The sequence below is a fragment of the Strix aluco genome, chromosome 5 (genome assembly GCF_031877795.1).
Source record: "Strix aluco isolate bStrAlu1 chromosome 5, bStrAlu1.hap1, whole genome shotgun sequence".
NCBI classification, from domain to species: Eukaryota; Metazoa; Chordata; class Aves; order Strigiformes; family Strigidae; genus Strix; species Strix aluco.
The window spans coordinates 13,963,158-13,985,163 of NC_133935.1; the positions used below are offsets into that span (position 1 = coordinate 13,963,158).

The following is a 22,006-nucleotide window of genomic DNA, read 5'->3' on the forward strand; positions in this document are numbered from 1 at the left end:
TTTAAACCAGAGTCTCAGGGCTTCTCCTGACAAATGAACAACCAAAGGTGGATTTTTTTTTTTTTTTATTCAGTATATTCATTGCTTATCCATCACAGTCACAACCTAAGTGTCCAGCATAACAGCAGGAGCAGTGGCTTGTATGGAATTGAATCTAGATCTGTTATTTTTTGTCCTTTCTGCACAAAAAGCAAAGTAGGAGAGGGAAGGGAGGATGGAAATGGAAAAAGTGCATGGAAACTACTGCCTGTCCCTTCCTTGCCCTTTGAGTCTTTGTCACATTAGGCCTTTGCAATCAGATTAGCAGCTTCCATTATAACACTTCTCTCATTTCAGGTTAGTATTCATATGTGGTAATGTTACTGCAAAGTGACTTTCCTAGCACCTTCAGTAAGATGTATGCTAATAGGGAGTGATGGAGAGGAGCTAACGTGATGGAGATGTCAGACAGTGTTAGCAGAGCAGTGCTGCTCTGCTCTTTCCAGCTTGTGCTGCACCAAGCTGGAGTTCATTGCCGTATTTATTTGTTCACTTTACATGAAGAGCCTTTGTAGGGGATGAGGAGGGCAGCTCCACGCCAGCCATGACCACTGCAGTTAGAGCAGCGAAAGACTATTCTCCTATGCCTTGGGAAACTTATCTAAAAGGTGGCTCTGCTGCCTTCATGAACATGCAAAACTGGACATCACACCATCAGCAGTAGCTGTTATATGGACCAAATGTTCTCCCAGAGGGATGTAGATTAAAGACACTTCTGGATGTAGAACAAAGGCGTAAGAACCAATTAATTTTGTTTTCTTCCTCCATGCAGTTTGCAACTTCGCATAATGGATTTCTCTCCTTTCCTCCCATGTCTACTTTTGATCTCATCCTTTGCACAATTCATGTCAGAAGGAGTAAATCGGAGATTGTGGCTCGGACTGTGAACACAAGCAACTAATTATATCATTAAGCAGTATTTTTTTTCCCAGCATAATACCAGTTGCTACAATTATTGGTACAGCTGCATCTATAAAATCTAACAAAGACTGAAACCCTGGGTCTGTGCACACCTAAACTGGGAAGAATCTCATTTAACTGTAGCTGTTCAAAAGGTCTAAGCTAGTCCCCCTGGCTCTCCCTATCATCAGTATAGGCAGAAACAACTGTATCCAAAGAGGCCTTCAACCCATTTAAATAAGGATCCTGTTCTAGAGAAAATTGTATTTCTACATTGCCCCTAAGAGGGTGCCCTACTTTTTACAGATGAAGTGTGACATGCCTCATCTTCATTTCTTGCTGTGGCTTCATAGTTCTTTGCAAACACCATCGACTTTCACTTTTCAACCCTTTCTATTCTGAACTGTGTCTGCCCAGGGATTAACACATATTTTAGCATTTATCTTTTAAAAGATATATTCCTTCCTTTTATAAATAGTTCCCATTTGCAGGGTCCAAAGTATTAGAGTAACACTTATATAAGTGTTCATAAAAAACATAATCATGCTGATTGTCTGCTTTGGAGTATGACACAAGCATGCCCAGAACAAAAACCATGGTAATTTCTGTTCCCTGTTAAGTGATATGGAAATCTGCTTATGCTTGTTTTAGTATGGTGCATCTCTCTGATGTCCTCTGGTCAAGGCTGTGCGTAAGTCATACAGCCTTTCCCTGCCCCCTGCAAATTTACAATGAGGTGTCTGAGTAACAGCGCTCAGCTGGCTTTCTCACCAATATCTATTTGTAGCTTTGTTCTATGCAGTTTCTCCAGGGATTGCCTAAGCAGGACTGATTCCAGTGCACTCACTTAACACATAGCCCTCCCCAACACCCTGTGCTTGGTCACCCAAAATATCCCCTCAGACAAGCTGACAATGTGGGAAAACAAGGTTTGGAGAGGACTTTAGATCAATGTGGAGACAGATCTGTTGCAAGCACATGCCCGAGGTATTTTTGCTAGTAAATGACTCCCAGACCACTGTCCATAGGCACTGTTGTACACCCAGTGATAGCAGATCAGGGCTCTTGTGTCCACTGCATGAGTGAAACTTGTAATGGGCAGTTGAATGAGAGAGAATTTTTCCTGTTCTCCCCCAAACTCTTGGTGGACAGTCAATCTCTGATGAGTTTTATGCCCTCTTTCCTTCCACCCAGGTAAAACTGGATAAGCCAGTATACATTGTTTGAAAATGCTTTTTATTTTTCATATTGATTATTTTGGTATTTAAGCTTTCTGAATAAAAGGCAGTTGAAGCAAAAAATGAACTTTTTAAAAAAAGTATTATGATAGTCCCTTAAGACAAGTTTGATTTTCTTAGAACATTTCAAAACCAGTCAATCCATTGAAACTGACCCCTCCACCAAAAAAAAAAAAAAAAAAGAGAATTTAACAAATCAGCATTTTATAGTGGAAAAAAATTTCATTGGAAAGCTCCCAACCAACCCCATTATTTTGTAACTGTCTAGCTCATGTCTTCTCAGCATGAGGTGAAACCCACCAAACAGAAGACATTCCCTCTCCCTTGTATAAAATTATGGGGTTTTTTTCCATATGTGTAATAGAAAACATACCAATTAAAACTATTGAAAACTTTTGGTTTCATTGTTTTTTATTTTAGGAAGACAGCATAACAAAATCTGGGATTTGATGTACATATTTGAAATGTCTCATTTATATTTTCTATGGAACATCCATTATTTTAACATCTAAGCATGTATACACTGAATTCTGCTCTCATCCATATCTGTTGGCTACTGGCAGGAAAGTTGAAGCCTAACCCTCCTGCTGTGACACATTCAGTTGTTGGCAGTAGCTTATCCCTTGTTACACAAAATGACATGACCAGATGACCCAGGAGTATCTTAATTTGTGCCAAAGTGTGTGACTTTTACAGAGGAAAGTTCTTGCTCCTTTGGGCCACTGGCACTTCTTAGTCTTCCCATCTGTAAGGGGAGCTGAGCAATATCTTCTGTGCTGGAGGGATTTAACTGTTTTGACCTTGCTCCCTATTCTTGTTTAGGCTGGAGTTTTAGCAGGAAGAATTTTACCATGTCACAGATCCATTGTGCCCATACTCCTAGAAAATTATTTGGTGCAGCTGCCACCAGTAATGCTTCCATTTAGGAATGTTACTTCTGTGCCATATGGATCTAATCACCCCTATTCAGCCCTGCTCCTGAGCGTTTTTCAACTGCAGGCAAAATCATAGTGATTATGTTGCAAGTCAAGGAAAGCCTTTGGTCTCTAAACTTAAATGAATTAACTCAGGAGCTTTTTGAGACATTCCTTCTTGCCTCCTTCCCTCCTACATTGCTTCGCATTTTTAAGCTGAAGTCTTTGCTTTCATAGTGATTTATTCAGCACCTTTAGCAAGCTGTTAATGAGAGAGTGAAACCTGGAGAGCTAGCTGAGACACTTCAGAGACAGGAGAAGCAGAAAGGGACAGGGGGAGGGAGGAAGGAGCAAGGGAGGGCAGGAGGAAGCGGGGGAAGACAAAACAATGATTGAAGGCAGAAGGAAAGGGGTATTTTTGTCCCTCCGTTTCTTTGTTATCATTTTTGCTGGTTTTGTTATTCTCCCTGGTTCTGTGTGTTGGCAGAAATGAAGTTGGCAAGCTCTGTTGAGAAGAAGGTGGCAAAGTCAATTTCCTCGTGCTGTTAAGTAGGTTCCCATGTCTAGAGGTGCATACAATGGTTGGCAAAAGGCCAGAAACAGAGTTAATGGATTTACAAAATAACAGCATTTCTCTGCATTGATTTTCCCAGGGTGTTTCCAGAACTCGAGGAGAAGTAGGTAGTTACACTTTACAATTTTTTTGCTAATAAAAGCCCTCAGAGGGAAGCACTTAAAGACACTTCTAGTCTGGGGGACATTGTCTGAAGATGTCTCTCCAGATGGGAGAGGATGAATATTGTTAGATATACATTAACTGTAAATATTACTGGCTGTACGTGGAGGTTGAGGTGGCAATTTTTATTCTACTCTTTTGAAGAAAGCAAGTCTAGTGATGAAACTATGAATTCAAGTGAATGGCTTAGGCAGGAAGATGAGTACATGGCACCAGCCATGTCCCTTTTTCCCTGTGTGCAATCAGCTATGGCAACAAAGTGTTCAAAATATGTGTGGTCAGTGAAACGTGCTTAAAACTCCTCTGGGAAGACAAACTAAAATTTAGCTTCAGTGATCTGAATTTACAGGTACCCTTAGTTGTAAGCTTTCTGTAATGTTAAGTGAACTTAAACACATGTACAAATAAAAAAATGTACATGCTGGAAAAAGGGTGTTTTTTTGACTTTGCTTTCCAAAACATATAGAGTAGGGGATTAAGTCTTGACCTGCCATGCTCTGTTTCAGACAAGATTGGCAACTCCACCCATTTGCAAGTTAACCCTCATATTTGCAGAAACCTCTTTCATCTGTTAAAACTGTCACGGTTGGTATCTTGAGGCCCACCCTTAAGCTGTATGTTGGCAATTATAGGATGGTATAGTGTGTGTGTGAGAGAGTTATTTGAAATGTAGCAGTATACTGACAATTTGAGTTATGCATATAGTCTGTGATGTGACGGTTAGCATAGTGGGGTCTGAAAGCAGTAATCTGTTCTTTGAAGGGAAGAGATAAATCAGAAATAAGTAGACTGTGACTTAGGAAAACAGAGTTCAGGTATGTATTTGTGTCTATATTGTGATCTTGACAAGTGTCTTTGTCAGGATCTACCTGTGAAAGAGATGTAATAGTATTTTCCTACCTTACAGCCTATCAGTAGAGTATATGTTTTGCAGAGTGCAAGGGACTTAAATAGAGGGCAAGCAAAGGAATGTATTCAAACACATAAATTTATCTTATTGTTTTGAGAAAAAAGCAGATGAAATAGTGTCTTTTCTGGCTTTCATTGGGGAAAGCTTATGGACAGAGAGGTGGTGAAATGGCTGAAGGTGAGCTTAACTGAAGAAACAGCAGAGCAAATGGCAGTGGTGGGAAGCCTTAGACAGAGAGAATAAAGATAGGTGTAAAGTCCTGAAAAGGTGGAAACAGTGAAAATCCTCAAATATTAACACAGAATTAATTTAGAAAGATGAGGTCAATATACACCACCTTATTACAATTACTTCTTTCCATTCTGGAGCAGCTGGGCTGAAGTATCCTGATCCTGACAGAGCTGATGGCACCCACTATGCCCAAGAGACCCAGTCTTCAATCACTTGTCAAATTGCTAGACCAAAAGCTAGATTTACCTGGGCAGGGATAGTCCCCAGTCACTACCACTGGCTTCCTCTGCTGTATCTGAGCCCTGTCTGCTCCTGAAGTGGGGATGAGGCAGCATCCTCAGTCCCTGAGGAGCTGAAGATATGCAACCTATGTTCTTTATTCCTACTCCCATATGTTTTCTAGGTATACCATGCAGCTAGGTTTGCATTCATAAGGCAAAGGGGGCTCAACATACATTTGGTTGTTAGTGGTGCCGTCTCCCCCCATAATTAACTAAAAATTTATTTTGCTTTGATATAACGGGATGGCTACAAAAGAGTCTTACCTATTCCCTTTTAACACTGGGATGACAGAAATATATGGAGGAATGTCTTATTGGAGGCCCTTGCCATGTTGCTGAAGGGACCTTGCAGTTAAAGGTCAAATCTTCTGACAGAAGCAGAGTCGCTGGAGAAGGTGAACTGGAGGAACAGACATGGACAAGAACGAGTAAAGTGGTACTCCAGACCTCTCTTGAACTTCACACTTGCCAAGAAGGATGGGGAAAAGAAAGTCAGAATTTTTCTCTTGATTACTGCAGACAGTCTCACAGCCCTGTGATTACTGTAAGGAAACTATTTTTTTCCACTTATTATCCCAGTTACACATTTCACGGGGTAGTGCACTTAGTAAAAAGAAAAAAATAAACAGAGATATCACATACAAAAACATTTTTATTATTGTTATAATTTGCTGTTTAATGCAATGCTTTAACTAGGAATACAACTCAGCAGAAGTACATACACATATATTGCATGTAATTTTAGTTGTGTATTCAAGATATTTCAAACCCTCATCGTCTCAGTCCTTCATGAGCTGCTCTGGTGAAACACCTGCTTCCTTATCCTGCTTAACATATTTAAATGTTGCTGAATAACACAGACATTTTTCTTCCAAATGGAGAACAACATTACATCCAAATTCCCAGTTAATATGACTTTATCAAACTTTGCCTTCACTGTATGAATGTTGTGTATAATATGTATATATCTATACAGCATATATAAATATATATCTATAATGTATATATAATCAAGTGGGTCAGCTTTACACAGCTAACCATAAACTTGTGCTTATCTTAATTTATATGAGATCAAATGTACCGCATCAAGAATTTGACCAGTCCCCAACTTGTAAGATCCTCAGTTCCCAGTTTTACCATATGATTTTGGATATCACATACATGTAATGCATTCTTTTCTTTCTCGCAGTTGCATTTTATTTTGAAGAAAAGAACGCAGTTGTTTTTTTATATAAATGAATAACAGGTTTTCCATACTCTTAAATTAAAAACGTCTCAAGAAGAGGTTCTTCCTCATACATAGAGCTTGAAGAGTAATTGGACATTCATTGTAGATATATTTACATTATAGCCTTATCTGGATAGTATTACACATAATGTATTATTTTTTACACAGTCAAGATACGGTGTTGGTCATGTTAAAACACACTATCTAAAGGTATTTACAAACTGCTAGGCTCTAAGTTACCAACCACCTCTGCAAAGTGGCACCAGAATTAAGGGATAAGATATAAGAAGATCTGTTTATTGGCAACCATGACACTCTCACCAGTGTTTTTATTATTGTTACTGCCACTACTACCACCATGTGCTTCAGAGAAGGTCTGTCTTTGGGGTAGAGGTCTAGAGGTCTAGAGACAGAACCTCCAGTGGGGGCAGAAATCCCCCCCCACTCCCCACAGCCTACATGAGCAGGGGGGAGCAGAAAAGCAATACAAGCGTGACCTGTCTGTCCCTTTGCAAGTTAGGGCACACCAAGCTTGTCCCCCTGTGCTTTCTTCAGTGCAGCCAAGTCAGTCAGTCCAAACGTTAAACACCCAGTGAAATCCTTCCTTCCAAAGGCCACTGTGATTGTACAGCCTCACATACCACCCACAGACGCTTCTCCCAGAGAGTCAGAGCACTTTGGGACATCTCAAAGAATACAGTTTGTGTGTGCTTCTTGGCAAGTATGGTCAAAAAACCCAAACCAAACCAAACCAACAACTCACTATAAAACGATGAAAAAGAGTAGTTACCTAATGGCACTTTTCAGGTTATGCAGAGCTTTGGAAGGCAAAAAGACATCAAAATTTGTTTCCCTTTATTTGGTTAATATGGGAATGAAATGCGTATAACAAATCTACCCAGTATCCTGAAATATGAGGCCTGGAAGAATGGATATGTTCATGTAACCCACTAGTTCCACAATGTGCCAAAAGAGGCCACAGCAAAAGGAAAGAAGTAAAAATATAGGAGAAATAATTGCATTGGTTGTGGTAAATGATTCATGTCCAACTCAGCCTTGCTATAATTACATTCTTAGGCTTGGCTTCTCAGTGAATACTCTGTTAGTAAGCAGAGGAATGAAAAAGGTTTCAAGGGAAGGGAGGACTGCCTTATTATTTCACAGGGCATAAAATTAATCCATGCATGTTGCTGCATGATATTCTATTGCAAGAATATTCACTCTTTGTCATTATCCACCGTTGTTTCTAATATGGTGATGACAAAACTGGGGAAGAAGAGAATTGATTTGGCTTTGTTTCACGTGAGGGTTTTTTTTACTTCCAATTTAAAAGCCATGCAGAAAGGATTTATGGAACTCCTCACTTCACACAGTAATTTGGGCTTTGGTGGAGGCGGATTTCCATGCTAGGGAAGGCAGTATTTTGGTGGGGTTAAAGAGTTTGAATACCAGCATTCACAGTGCCTAAAAGGCAAGAGAAACTGCACACCTGTAGCTGAAACACAGGCAACATACTTGTTAAAGTGAGGAAGGAGGAAAGCTTTTTGTTAAGGCTGTGACAAAAGAAGAAAGATAGACAGAGAAATGAGAAAAGAAGCCACAGCAAATTAAGGACCATCTCTCAGATTCCTTCAGGGAAAGATTTTCTATAAATTAAAAAAATAAATCATTTCTTAAAAGTCTAGAGCTTTTCATGCTATACGAGAACAATAAAAGTGATACTGTATAGAAATCACACCCCTACCAAGTGTCTCTAGACATGTTATGTGAACAATCTGTAGACCCAGGGGTGAAAAAAAGCTTCTTTTTAGCTTCTCAATTTCTACCACTTGCACTGCTCTCAGCTGAGAGTACAGAGCCATCAAAGAGGAGATCTTTAAAAATATCAAAAGCTATTAGACACCAGACAAACGCCCAGCACCGCCCCAGAAGCAGAGTTTGACTTCCTGCTGTTTCTTTCCTAAGACTTCAGCTTCACACAAGAAGGACCCTGATTTTTCAAAAAAGAAATATTTTTAGGAATTATTGTAAGGGGAGGGAAGGAAAACAAATACCAGCAGCACTCTTCCTGCCCCTGAAGCTGCATCACACTAGCTTTGCACCATGATGCATGTGAGGATGCTTTACCTTTGGTTCTGCAAGGCCAGTACCAGGATCAGTTTTGGGTAACAGAAGTGGTAAGGAAAGGTGCTGCCAGTTGAGGTAAAAAATTCAAAGTGTGACACCTCGGCACCACAGGAGAAACCAGGAGGTGTATCCCCAGGCACCACTGGGGCAGCCATCGCATCCATAGGAACGAAGAACAGGGATTGAAATAAGTCAAAACTGGGGAAGGGGACAGTGAGTTTACAAGCAAACCCCACTGCAAAGTAGACACATGGACACATGCAAATCCATCAGGGGATGAAACAAACAAAAAAATGCCCATCCCCTCCTGCCCCTGTTTCAGTTGGGCCAGCCAGGAGCAGCTGGGCCACCCCAAGGATTTCCTCATTGGTGTGTGGGCTTTTGTCACCACAGCCATACTTGCTAAGGATGCCTCCTCTTGTGAATATATTTTCCTCCACCAGAAAAACATAAAACAGAGGGCTGGTAGATTTAACACTTGCTTTTGTCCCTTTCATGCTTTGCAGATGCCAAACAACTGATCCCTGGGGTCCATTTGAGCACTCTTATCCCCATGAGCATTTGGGAAGGAAGGAAGGAAGGAAGGAAGGAAGGAAGGAAGGAAGGAAGGAAGGAAGGAAGGAAGGAAGGAAGGAAGGAAGGAAGGAAGGAAGGAAGGAAGGAAGGAAGGAAGGAAGGAAGGAAGGAAGGAAGGAAGGAAGGAAGGAAGGAAAAGCAGGGATAAGCAATCTGACCCATATAAACGTGTTTGTTATCTTTGGACAATTTTTCATCAGGTGATGTTCACTTTCTTGTCTCTGAACAGATCCTCATGATTCCTGGTAAATCAAATGAAAATTCCAAACAGAAATAGTCTGACAGAAATTTTTCTTAGGTTTTGTCCTCACTGGAAAACAGATTTCTCAACATTACTTGAGCTTCTTTCTTTCTTTCTTTCTTTCTTTCTTTCTTTCTTTCTTTCTTTCTTTCTTTCTTTCTTTCTTTCTTTCTTTCTTTCTTTCTTTCTTTCTTTCTTTCTTTTTTTCTTTTCTTTTCTTTTCTTTTCTTTTCTTTTCTTTTCTTTTCTTTTCTTTTCTTTTCTTTTCTTTTCTTTTCTTTTCTTTTCTTTTCTTTTCTTTTCTTTTCTTTTCTTTTCTTTTCTTTTCTTTTCTTTTCTTTTCTTTTCTTTTCTTTTTTCTTTTCTTTTCTTTTCTTTTCTTTTCTTTTCTTTTCTTTTCTTTTCTTTTCTTTTCTTTTCTTTTCTTTTCTTTTCTTTTCTTTTCTTTTCTTTTCTTTTCTTTTCTTTTCTTTTCTTTTCTTTTCTTTTCTTTTCTTTTCTTTTCTTTTCTTTTCTTCTTTTCTTTTCTTTTCTCTTTTCTTTTCTCTTTTCTTTTCTTTTCTTTTCTTTTCTTTTCTTTTCTTTTCTTTTCTTTTCTTTTCTTTTCTTTTCTTTTCTTTTCTTTTCTTTTCTTTTCTTTTCTTTTCTTTTCTTTTCTTTTCTTTTCTTTTCTTTTCTTTTCTTTTCTTTTCTTTTCTTTTCTTTTCTTTTCTTTTCTTTTCTTTTCTTTTCTTTTCTTTTCTTTTCTTTTCTTTTCTTTTCCCCAGAAAATGTGCCACCTGGATTGACAAATATTCAGGCTGTTGATCTCTCCCTGGAGAGTGAAGGTAGGGCTGGCCTGTGACAGTACGAGTCACTCCCTGTGGGCAGCAGGGTTACTGTCAAGGGTTGGTTGCGCCTTTTTAGTTTTAGCCTGTTTCTGGAAATAATTAAGAGGAACAAAAAGAGAGGACAAGAAGTGCTAGCTGCAGTTTTTTGTTGTTTGTTTGTTTGTTTTTTCCTCATGAGTCACCTGCACAGTTTGCACAATTTCTATGTGAAATGAAAGTGGCCAGCGCAGCACATGGTGTGGACATGCCACTGGGATCCTCTGGCCAAGCCCAAGGTGAAGATGTGGCAACGCCAGCAGCAGGACCACCTCGGGCCTTGGGGGCGATGGGGCACAGGTGACAGCTGGGAAAGCCGGAGGAGGTACCCAGGAAGCGCTGCTCTTCAAGATCGACATCTACCTCTCGCAGAACTATCACTCAGAAGGGAAGTGAAACCTGGTGAACGTGGTTTGGAACACAAAGGAAAGACATGAGAGCTCAAAAGATGTTCCAAAGAACAAATTATTTTGCGACTCTGAAAGATTATCGCACTTTTTGTCTTACTGAACCACAACGAACTGAAGACTCAAGAGATTCCCAGTATTGCAGGGCAGGCTCTGTCTCCTCTCTGCCTCTGGGAGGGGATAGACAGTGTCACGAGTAAGTTCTGGTTCTGCACCTCCCACCAGCTGCCAATGAGCACAACATGGACACAATCCCATGCAGCACGTTGAATGTTAGATGACTGTGTTTCAAGTATATAAACTATGTTGGGGTGTGTGTTTACATGCCTGTGTGTACACGCATAGGTGCATTGTGTCATCTATTTTTACACTGTTTAATTGACTGTGAATGTAGATGTATCATGGAAATATTTTTTCAGTGAATTGGTACAAGGTGGAAACATGCAGGATTGTGTCCTGCAACCCTTTGTAATATGTTATATCACACACCAAAGCATCTTGGCCTTTAGGATCAAAAGCGTGGGTGCTGCTATGGAAAAGTGCTGCAAAGCTTCAAACTGAAGGTTTTCCTGTTTGTTTGGGGTTTTTTTATTTTTTATTTTCTGGATTTGCACATCTGCTGGAAAACTGGAGTTAAAAGATCATATTTCCAAGCCATTATTTCCCAGTTTGAGTACCTGTACTGTTGATACCCACAGCACTTGTTGAAAGAAAGAAGCAGGGGCGTTTCTTTTATGAAACTTTTCTAGAGAATTTAGAAAATGAATAGATTTCATTTTATCTTTGGTTTCTATCTGGATTTTTTAACACTGTAAGAGAATGAATGATCTAGAAATGATCATGTAAGTCTTTCCCTTACCTTGTCAAGATAAGGCTAGTGAATGTAGTTTTGAAAGACAAGCAGCACTCAGTTTTGCAAGTCTTATCATTGAGTAATTCTTCCTTACAAGAAGGAAGATGTAAATAGTGATAGTAAATATGACTCAAGGCAAGTGAGGGTTGCAAAATTAGATCCTTGGCTGCATGGAGATACTTAGATATATTAGAATGAAATCACTAGGGGTATAGAATCAATGAATGCATATTAAGACACGTTAATCCTGAGTTTAATGTGGTCTTAATTTACTGAACTTTAATCTCCTAATTTTCACTTTCTTCTAGGAATTTGTACTTTGAAACATGAAAATTCTCATATTGTCAAAGTGCTTTGACACTGTGTTCCAATAAGTTTGTCAAATGTAAAGCTTAGGTCTGTGAGATAATTTCCCCATAATTGTGAAGGCTGCTATTTTTAAATGCATTTTGGAAGACTGTAATGTGGTAGCATGAAATAACAGAATGATTTTGTGTCCTATTTGGTAGGTGGTTTTCACTCCAGAAGACAGTCTCTCAGGACACTGTCTATGCAGCAAACTACTTTTTTGGGTAACAAAATCTGTAGATGTACCTTCACTAGTGCCTGGAAGTTAGAGTTACTAAGAAGGAGGTAACCAGAATATGCATAACTCACAAACATTTGCTGTTTTCACTTTGTCCTATGCACACAGTGCTCAGTTGTGCTACAATAAATAACAAATATTGAAATAGTATCTGCCAAGCAGAAATAATCTGGATTTGAGTTGGTGTGGAGTAGCAGATAATATTTGAACTATACCCCTGCCAGCTCCCCATCCAGACTATTACAGTGTCTGGTTTTGTGTAATCACTGTTTTCCTCTCTGCCTTTTTATTAATGTTATCCCTTGGCTTACAGTGAAAATATTGCTCCCAGCTGGTACAAAAGGCGATGTAGCTAATATCTTTTCCACAAAAGAAACATCTTGTCCAGGATACACCTAGGAAGGACCATGGTTTCACACTAAGGGCTTAGGCATCCATGTAGGTATGTCAGTCCATCTTATTCTTTTCCTCAATAATTGAGTGTGAATCATCTTTTGACTGGTCAAGAACACAGTCATCTAATATTAACTATTCATTCCGTGGAGCCTCAGCATAGCTCTTCATCTGTACATCCAACTTTAAAAGGATGTAACCTCTGTTTTCCTAGCAATAACCTTGTTTCTATTCTTCAGCTGAGGCCCTTTGGCTACCATGGGAGCTGACTGAATGAGACCTTTGAATTTACAACTTCATTTGATATTCAACCTTTGTGCCCTGGACAAATAAGGTACGAAAAGGAAGAAAAGGCTGATGGAGGTAAAAGACAAGTCCATGTGTGGATGTTATACAACAAACAAAGTGAACAAAATTGTCTCAAGAGCTTTGGTTTACATGGATGCTGAAATAGTCTTGGGATGTAGCAAACTGGAAAAGATTGACTTTTTTCATTTTTATCTTTACATGATGAAGGAATCACGAACAAAAGCCCCTAGAAGGGGACAAGAGGCAGACTTCAAATGATACACAGGTTAGCAATGATTATGTGTTGAGCATAAGTACACTTTCGGAACTGATGCAGTTTTGGAAATGGTAGTGTTATAAACAACATAAAATAACTTTCAACATTTTTTTACCTAACATTAAGGTTCTTACATGACAGTGACAAAAAGCTTTAGACAGCTTTGAGCTTTAGAAACCTTCTACCATGATTCATTCAGATTATGTAATGATCTTCCAAACAGTTATTGTTAAAATTCCTTTTTTTTTTTTTTTTCTTCTAGATGAAGACATACTAAACAGAGACAGAAAAAAACCAAACCAACAAAAAAACCCACAGGTGTTTTACACAGAAGGACCAAAAATCGTAGACTCTAGAGCCCTTCTTCAGAATACTCTCAGAAAGCAAGGAACTGTGCCTCCAGTCCACATACTTGAAAAATTCCTCAAACATCCTCATGTCCTCAAGATTTATTTTCCATAATTAAAAAAATGTTTTTAAATGTAGTTCTCAGGGGTGGAGCTGATGCTCCATGTCAGTATTTCCACTAACATCCTGGATTGCACATTCCATAAAAGAGCATAAAGTGCTATGGCATTTTTTTTTTAAATTTAATTAGGAATTTCTTCACTTTTTGCATTATTATTTTTATTATTGTTTTTACCTTGTAGCTCCTATATTCTTGTAATGACACATAAGAAGGTGCTTAAAGGTCTTCTTGAAAGTAGCATTGCAGAGGGCATAACAAGCAGGGTTGATGGTGCTGTTGATATAACAGAGCCAATAACCTATGGTCCATACAGTGCCGGGTATGCAGGATGTGCAGAAGCTGTTGATGAGCACCATCACGTTGTATGGGGTCCAGGTGATAATGAAGGCCAGGAGGATGGCCAAAATAGTCCTTGTCACTTTTTTCTCTCTAGAAGGAGGTGGTTTCTTTTTAGCCGGCTGTTTTGTCATCTTGACAATTTTCCGGGCTACGCTGTTCTGCTTCTCCTCCCCGTTGGCACCTACAATCTCCACGGTAGTGTTGGGGGCACAGCAGTCACCCTTTTGGGACTTGGTGACTATCCTGATGCATGTCAGCTTGGAGTTCTCCACTTTGAGATGGTCTTGGGAGGCAGAAGCCTGGCTGGCATCTTTGGCAGCTTTGTCCTCTTTCACGTTGGAAGTGACCACACTAACAGAGGTGGAGTCATTGGAGCTCTCCTTCTCCTCCCCTTGAACACAGTTCTCTGTCACAGTCTCCCCCGTGGTTTTTCCATTCTGAATTTTGCTGTGTTCCAAACCATCCCCACTGGTTGGGATGTTGTTATTATTTGGTTTTACTATTTTACCTTGGACAAGGCTGGGAGAAACAGCATCTTGGTTTTGGGCAGCTTCCTTTTTCCCTTTCTTTATCCGACTCTTACTAGCTCGAGAGATTTGCCAGTAAAGGACAGTCATGATGATAACAGGCAAATAGAAGGCTGCAATGGCAGTGCCAAAAGTAACGGCAGCGTTAGAAAAAAACTGGATGTAGCAATCCCCATCCGGGACAGTCCTTCCCCCCACAATGAACTGCCAGAAGAGAATTGCAGGAGCCCACAGGATGAAGGACAGCACCCACGCAGCTGCAATCATCATGCCTGCCATCTTAGTGGTCCGCTTCACAGGATACGTCAGAGGCTTGGTGACACAAAAGTATCTGTCAAAGCTGATAATGAGGAGGTTCATTACAGAGGCATTGCTGACCACGTAGTCAAGAGCCAGCCAGAGGTCGCACACCACAGGCCCTAAGGGCCAGTAACCTATCACAGTGTAGAGGGTGTATAGGTTCATTGAAAAGATGCCGATGATCAAGTCAGCACAGGCCAAGCTGAACAAGAAATAGTTGTTGACTGTCTGTAGATGCCTGTTGACTTTGATTGACACCATGACTAGGATATTCCCAATTATGGTGACTAGACTGAGAGAACCTGCTACCAGGACGATGAAGACCACCTCAACAGTTTTATAGGGGCTCTCCAAAGCCATCACATTTTCAGTGGAAGAGTTTATGTACGTTGAATTATTCATTTCTGTTCTGCTAGCAAGATACCCAGTTATCACTTAAGCCTGTAGAGGAAAGAAAACAAAACAGATACCATAATGAAATTAGTCCCTTTGCCTTTAGGAAATGGATCCCAGAAAACCTACTTCGAAAGAGTTTAAAGGTAGAAGGTGTGTTTAGAAGAACCGGTCATCTTTGGCTGATGAAAACATCTTACAACATATAATACCCCTTAAGGAATAACAAACCAATAGAATACTTCTAAACAAGTGACAAAGACACAACATTTAAATCCATATCTAGATTTTTAAGTTCTCAGATATATTTTTCTCATTGTTCTCTTATAAAACTAATATTGACTTGAAAATTTTGGAACTAGATCTGCATATTGATTTCTTTCCTACTAATAAATTAGTTCACTTTGCTCATTTCAAACCCTACTCCAAATAAATAAGTCTGGTCCTGAGGGTATGCCATTCTTGTAATCTGAGGTGAAAATGTTATTTACCAGCAGCCAGATCACATGAAGGTGACTTATGTTTCCATCTTTCCTTCATGTTCCACCTGGGTATGCTTCTGTGAGATTTATGGAACAAGTTTGTGTCATGTCTCCCTCTCATTTTCTTACACTGCAGTTAATTTTTTGTCAACACAAAGATTTTGGCACTACATCAAACTAAAGTTATTAGTCTGCCAATAAACAAAAAAAGGGTAGGTCGGTTGAAGTAAATAGAATTCGTAAACGCACCTCAGCTGAACATCTGTCTATCTAGTTAGATGCATACAATTTTTATTTTTATTTCTTCCTTTAAAGTTATTTTTTACATCTTTTTGACTATTTGTACCTGGAAAAAGGGTTGGTTTTTGTTTGGTTGCCTTTTTTTTTTTTTTAACATGATGAATTTTTCTGTTGATGTTTGCTTACTTATATCTTCTCACTTTTTTCAAATCACAGTATTTTTATTCTGTATCACATAAAGCTATGACAAAAGGTCTGAAATGGATATCAGGGTAATGATAAAGAAAGAAACAGATAAAAATCAGTTCTGTTTATACACAGCAATTCTTTCTGTGCCCTGTATATCCTACCGGCAGTACTCAATAAGTAGCAATTAAACTACTAGCAATATGCATTTGTTAGAAGACCAAGAAAACCACACGTGCTTTTGCCCTCAGGATATGTACTATCCTTTTGTGCATCCCCTGGAAGTCGATAGAATGCACTAGAATTGTACAGTCAGTCTCTGAGTGCTCATTATTTATGAGCTGTGCTCAAGGGATTATTGAGGCATGAAGGCCAGATGTGACAGAGAAGTTAGGTTGTTTCTAATTGGAATATTCTCCGTTTTCCCCCACCCATAAGGCATCACTTCTTTAAGACAGAGATTCTAAAAGTGGTGGTGCAATCAAAGGAAGACAAAAAATTCAGTTATGTTTGGCTCCTTTATACATCAGGGATTAACGAATCCTCCTCTGACCCCTGTGACTACCCTGCTGATGCACAGACATATACAATCCATGTCACTTAAATGGAGCAATGCATTTTCACTGTCATTTCAGCACTGCATATTTTCTTTCAGATGCAAAAGGAAGAAGATGATGCAAAATCTCAGCACAACAGCAAAAACTCTTCTGACCTCTAAGAAAAATAAGCAAGTCTGTCTCTGTGGAAAAGTCAAAATGCTATACCAGAGTAAAGGTTTTCTGTCTGAGGCAACTTTGTAATCTTGTAATTTATACTTAAAGAAATATAACTGGCAGAAGGTGGGGCTCATGCATTTGCCTTTGCTTTTAGAAACAGCTAAGATTTGTTTGCCAATTACATGTTGAAGTGAACACATGGATAAAAAGAGGAACATAAGACTAGACAGACATTTTTTTCCTACTATGGATTCACAGGTACATCCCTAAAATCCTTGGGATCAGGTTCAAGAGAACAAAACTGTGAGGAGGAATACTTTAATTAAATATATGCTTTGTACAGTAAGAATAGGCTGAGTAGAATATAACAGAATTTATGCTCTGTGCAAAAAATAGACAGGACAGACATCTTTAATATATAGGACTGTCAGTTCAGCAATTCACTGTGTGCTTTTCACCCAAAGCCTCACAGCTGAACAGCTGGTGATCCAGTTAGATGTGTAAGATATCAATTTTTTGGGACAAGCTAAGAACTTCTCCCAAGCAGAGTTGTTTATGAGCATTCTTAACAGAATGCATTTTTGATGAAAAGACAAAATAACTCACAGAGATGTATGAATTTCAGAAAAATTTCAGCTGAAAAGAGTTTGTGATCCAGGGCTCTGCAGCTACCTCTGGTGACAGAGAGTGAGAGAGGGAGCAAAAAGGAAAGAGAATGAGAGAGAATCAGAGCTGAAAAAAATGTACTTTATGATAAAAAACCCGAGTGTTTCTCTACAATTTCATTTTGACAAAACGTTCAGAGGTTTTGTTTTCATTCCACTGAAGAACTAAAATTAATTTTGAAACCTTGAAACTTGTTGTGAATCCAAATTACCATCTCCCAGCTAAATTTATTCTTAAGTCTTTTCTGCTGAATTTTTTACCCAGTTACAGTGGAAATATTGGTAATTCAGTATAAATTCCCCTGATTTTATTATCTGGGATACAAGGAGACGAATGAAAGCTAAAAACTAATTTTATTTGTTAGGAATAGGATTTCACTGTGTTCTTTCAAATGGAAGCAAAGGAGAGAAGTCCCTTTCCCAGTGATCTCTCTTTGTACAAAACTTTCCTGCCATGAGAATACTGGTAGTTCTTGACTGCAAATTACACTGACACAGCTTTCTTAGGTATAGAGAAACATACCTGCTATCACTTGCTCCAGTAAAATCTTTTGCTTGCATCAATATGATTGTAAAGTGAAGCATGTGTGTGTTAATGAGAAAGTATAGGGCTGAAGAAACATTTGATTTCAACTGACATATATCATCGCTGCTGATAGTACTACCATTATATGAGCAGAGACAGGGTATGCATGCTCCCTAACCCAAGACCCCCTGAAATATGCTGGACTCTTTCCTATTGGCTCTGGTAGGGTCTGAATCAGGTCCGTAGTGAGGTTTCTGTTTCTTATTGTGGCCGCTTGCTCCCTCAGTACAGAACTGCCTGTGGATTTTGTCTTTGTTTTGTCATGCCATGGAGCCCATCTCTCCTGTTGGAAAGGCAGTTGTTATGGGAACAGATGTTATTCCTCAGGCAGACCTCCAGGGCAGAGGCATTTTAAGGTAATATGACCTCCCATTATGAGAAGTACCAGATCTTATTCTTGAAGGAACAGAGCTCTCCTCTGCAAGCCCATGGGTGTTTGTGTGAGTTGCACAATATGGCACTGACTCCCGTGGGCTATCATCATTTATCCTCTATGCTAAGTGCATTCTTGCTAAACAGAGAATACCCAGAAAAGGCAAGAAATTTCTCTTGTGACCTGAAAACCAGCCAAGTTCATTTTCTGAAATATATTTCAAAATATATATGACTCTGTGAAATGCAAACACCATAATCACTGCATGGAAAATGTCCAGAGCCAAGAAATCTACATATAAAATAATTCATTGTTTGATATTTGATATATAGTTGGGAAACATTTCCAGTGAAGTAGTTTCTCCCCTCTAAAGAATTCATAGTGCTGAAAATCATTCCCTTCCCTTCTTTTGACTAGACAAGGTTTTGGGGCAGAACTGGGGGATTTGGTGGGTTACAAAGTACATGCACTTTTGCCCTGGTGTGATGCCAGGTCTTTCTGCAGTGAGTAGTAAACAGGCAGAAGCAGGGCATGGGTGGGTTGACTTGGATCCCCATTGCCACTCGCAAGGAGAAATGTAGTCCAGGCTGGCACAGGCTGGACTAAACCTTCACAGAGCATGCTGACCGCCATGGTCTGCTTAGCTTTCCTTCATTTACCTCCCTAGGAGTCACTTGGAACAGTGAAACAGAGGTCTGATGGGTGAAGTCTGTAAGCTGGTTCACTGTAAAAGCGAATCGCAGTGAGTGTGAGGGAGCAAAATGATGCCATGCAGGGTACTCACCCTATTCCATTGCAGACCCTGAGGAGGAGGCCTGCAAAAATGGGAGGGCAAGGAGAAGGGACAGGGACTGCATGTCACTCTTAGGCTCATGATCCTCAGACAGGAGGTACTTAGGTATTATGTTCTGCTGACTGTGTGTTTTCCACTTGCTCTGACAGGATCCTATCCCTTTGGTGAAGATGAATCTTGTAGCAATCACCGTAATTTTAAATTTAGAATATATCTCCAACATTTGTCACAAAACAGACTATGGAAATATTGTGTATATCGAAAAAATTGGCTGATATGCCATGCCTGTCAAAGTTTGTTAGACAAATCCTTTCTTTGTATTCTGCATATTGCCAAGTTAAATATGGTAAGGATTTAATGGCTTCTTTGAATCCTCTGAAACCCTATAAAAGTTGAGACATGAAAGAAGAAGCAAACAATCTGTACCTGAAAGTTATATTTGTGATTTAAATGGGATTACCCAGGAACATATGTGCATTGCTACTCTGAGCACTTTTCAACATTCGACTCTCAAACAAAAGTAAAATATACTTTTTTAACTTCTCCTCTTTGATCCAGTTCCTCTCCAGTCCAAACCTATGTAAAATGGATTTGATTTTTGCTGTAGCAATAATAGATTTATTTTATTTTCCTGAATTTATTTTGATCCTGAACAGCACTGGTTTTGCTTCTAAATTCCTTCCTGGCATCATTTAAAGCCACGGTGTGAAAAAAAGAGAGAAACAAAATCCCTAAACCCGTGACAAATGTACTAGGCACATTAGTCAGAATTTATTGCAGACTTTAGGAGAGATTATAGATCTAGTTTGGGCTTTTGGTAAAAAATACTTTTCAGAAAATCCCCAAGTACCAGAAGGCTAAAATCTTCACCACATGGGTTACCTTCTGCAATCCATTTGAAACTAGAAACACCTTTGCAAAGTGTTACTGCTTCGGTGTGGTCCATTCTTCTTATTTTCATGCATTTTTGTTTTTCTCAGTCAGCACATGTCCTACAAAAAAAGATATTCTGTGGGCCTGTCTGGATCTAGTTTTCCCCATCTCATTGTGAAGGGTACTCAAGGGAAAAATAAACAATTTCTGCACATATCTTGAAACACCAAGTAGATCAGAGTGGTAGAGCATTAAGAAAAACAAACTAACACTGTGCCACTAAAACAATTGAGATAAAATAACGAAAAAATACTCCCAGAAAAGCAACAGGGTACTTGTACATGAGTAGGTGGCAGTGCTGGTATCAGCGTTGCTGCCTCAGTCCTGTTGTTAGTCTCTGAGCATTTGTACAACTATTAACTACATCTTGCTCACTGCTGTTCTTATAGTCTACAGCTGGTAAATATAGTGTCACAAGCCCAGCTGGGTTCTATTCAAAATCACGCAAGGAAACATATAGGCAATATAGAAAAAAACACAACAAACAATAATCTCTATCATTTCAGGAAAATACAAAAAAGAAGTAGTTTCTCCTCAAAGGTCTGGATAATTATGTATTTCTACTATATTGGTATTGTTGTTACTATTACTATTGTTGTGCTGATAGTCACCCACTGTTAGTAGAGCACTTAATTTATTGTCTTTCTGTAAGTGTAGTTTTGGCTGCAGATATATCTGTTTTTCAGGACCTGTGTAATCAAGAGAGAATTTGCATTCAGTCTTTGAGCAGCTGACATCATTACAAGCTAAATTCTGCATCTTAATGCATTGGGCAAACCTGAAAAATATGCTTGATAGGCATGGTTTTATCTAACTGGTTTTGATCCACAAAAAGGGATTTTTACTGCCTGGACTGGAGGAGATACTTTGACTCAGGTGTCTCCTTATTCTTGCTAGGACTGCATATAAAGAACCCTTTGTCCCAGACCAGTGAGCAAATAGCTGTCTCTTGGTGAAGTTTGGCAAGCCTTTCCACTGCACTCTGGTGGAACCATATGATATGGTTGCCCATGTGGTAAAAGTGACGGAATACAATTGATATAGTCTACTTCATACTTGCTAAATTTCATGGTTAATCATTGTGTTAGTAGCTATAGCTACTGCATACCTGGGGATAATTATACGATTGGTCAGGTGAGACACTGAAATTTTTAAAGAATAAGCTTTGTTCTCCATGTCTAGAAAATGACTAGAATGTCCTGGACCATAAAGACAATGTATAGAATTGTGTTGAGAATGAGTTATTTGACAACTTGACAGAGTGATTAATCAATCAGTTAACTTGGCAATGAAACCAACTTTTGGGTGTCCTTAAATTGAATTGCCTTCATTATAATGCTAAAAAACACACCCACAGGTCAAAAAGATCCCTGCCCAGGTTAAGACCCTTCCCCTGAGCATGTGTAGTATTGGAAACATTAAGTAAGCTGTATTATAGTTGTATGTTAATCACTAACCAATCAGTATCTAATAGGCGTGCTATGGAAAAGTACTAACTTCTGATCTTTGTGTATAAAAGGAGCATTAAAACCTGCTGTTGGTACTTGATCTGTGGAAATGTCCACTGAGCACCCAGGCCTGAATAAATTACAATATCTCTCCTGAGTGTGTGAAGATTGGTTCATTGCATGCCGGACACAAATCTGCTTTTTGGGTAACACAATGGTCCGTATCATTCCTTCTGAGTCCCACCTGCAATACTGTGCACCTCAGCTTGTCAGAGGTGCTTACACGCTGGAGGGAATTTGCAGAATGGCAACTGAAAAGACAGGGGGTTTCACCACTACATTTCAGGTAAAATATATTGTTCAGGACTCCTTTGCTGTGGAAAGCTAGAACAGAATAGCTTTTTTTTTCCCCCTTTTTTCTGGTAAGCTGTGAAGTAGGGGGGTCTGAAAATCTAGTTACTAAGA

At 39.2% G+C, this 22,006-nt stretch overlaps 1 protein-coding gene across 10 annotated transcripts in view; it reads right to left on the minus strand.

Moving 5' to 3' along the window:
- Positions 1–5,883: 5,883 nt before the first annotated feature.
- The window catches only part of CHRM2 (cholinergic receptor muscarinic 2), a 103,012-nt gene continuing 86,889 nt past the window's right edge, over positions 5,884–22,006 (minus strand). For 8 of the 10 annotated variants that reach the window (XM_074826023.1, XM_074826029.1, XM_074826025.1 and 5 more), the window contains 2 exons: positions 13,735–15,167; positions 5,884–10,686 (listed from right to left, as the gene is read on the minus strand). In XM_074826023.1, coding sequence (XP_074682124.1) covers positions 10,665–10,686; positions 13,735–15,128 — 1,416 coding nt within the window. In that variant the 5' untranslated portion in view covers positions 15,129–15,167 and the 3' untranslated portion in view covers positions 5,884–10,664. Of the gene's footprint in view, positions 10,687–13,730; positions 16,830–22,006 lie in introns of those variants that run through there. The other 2 variants (XM_074826030.1, XM_074826032.1) reach the window with 2 other exon arrangements.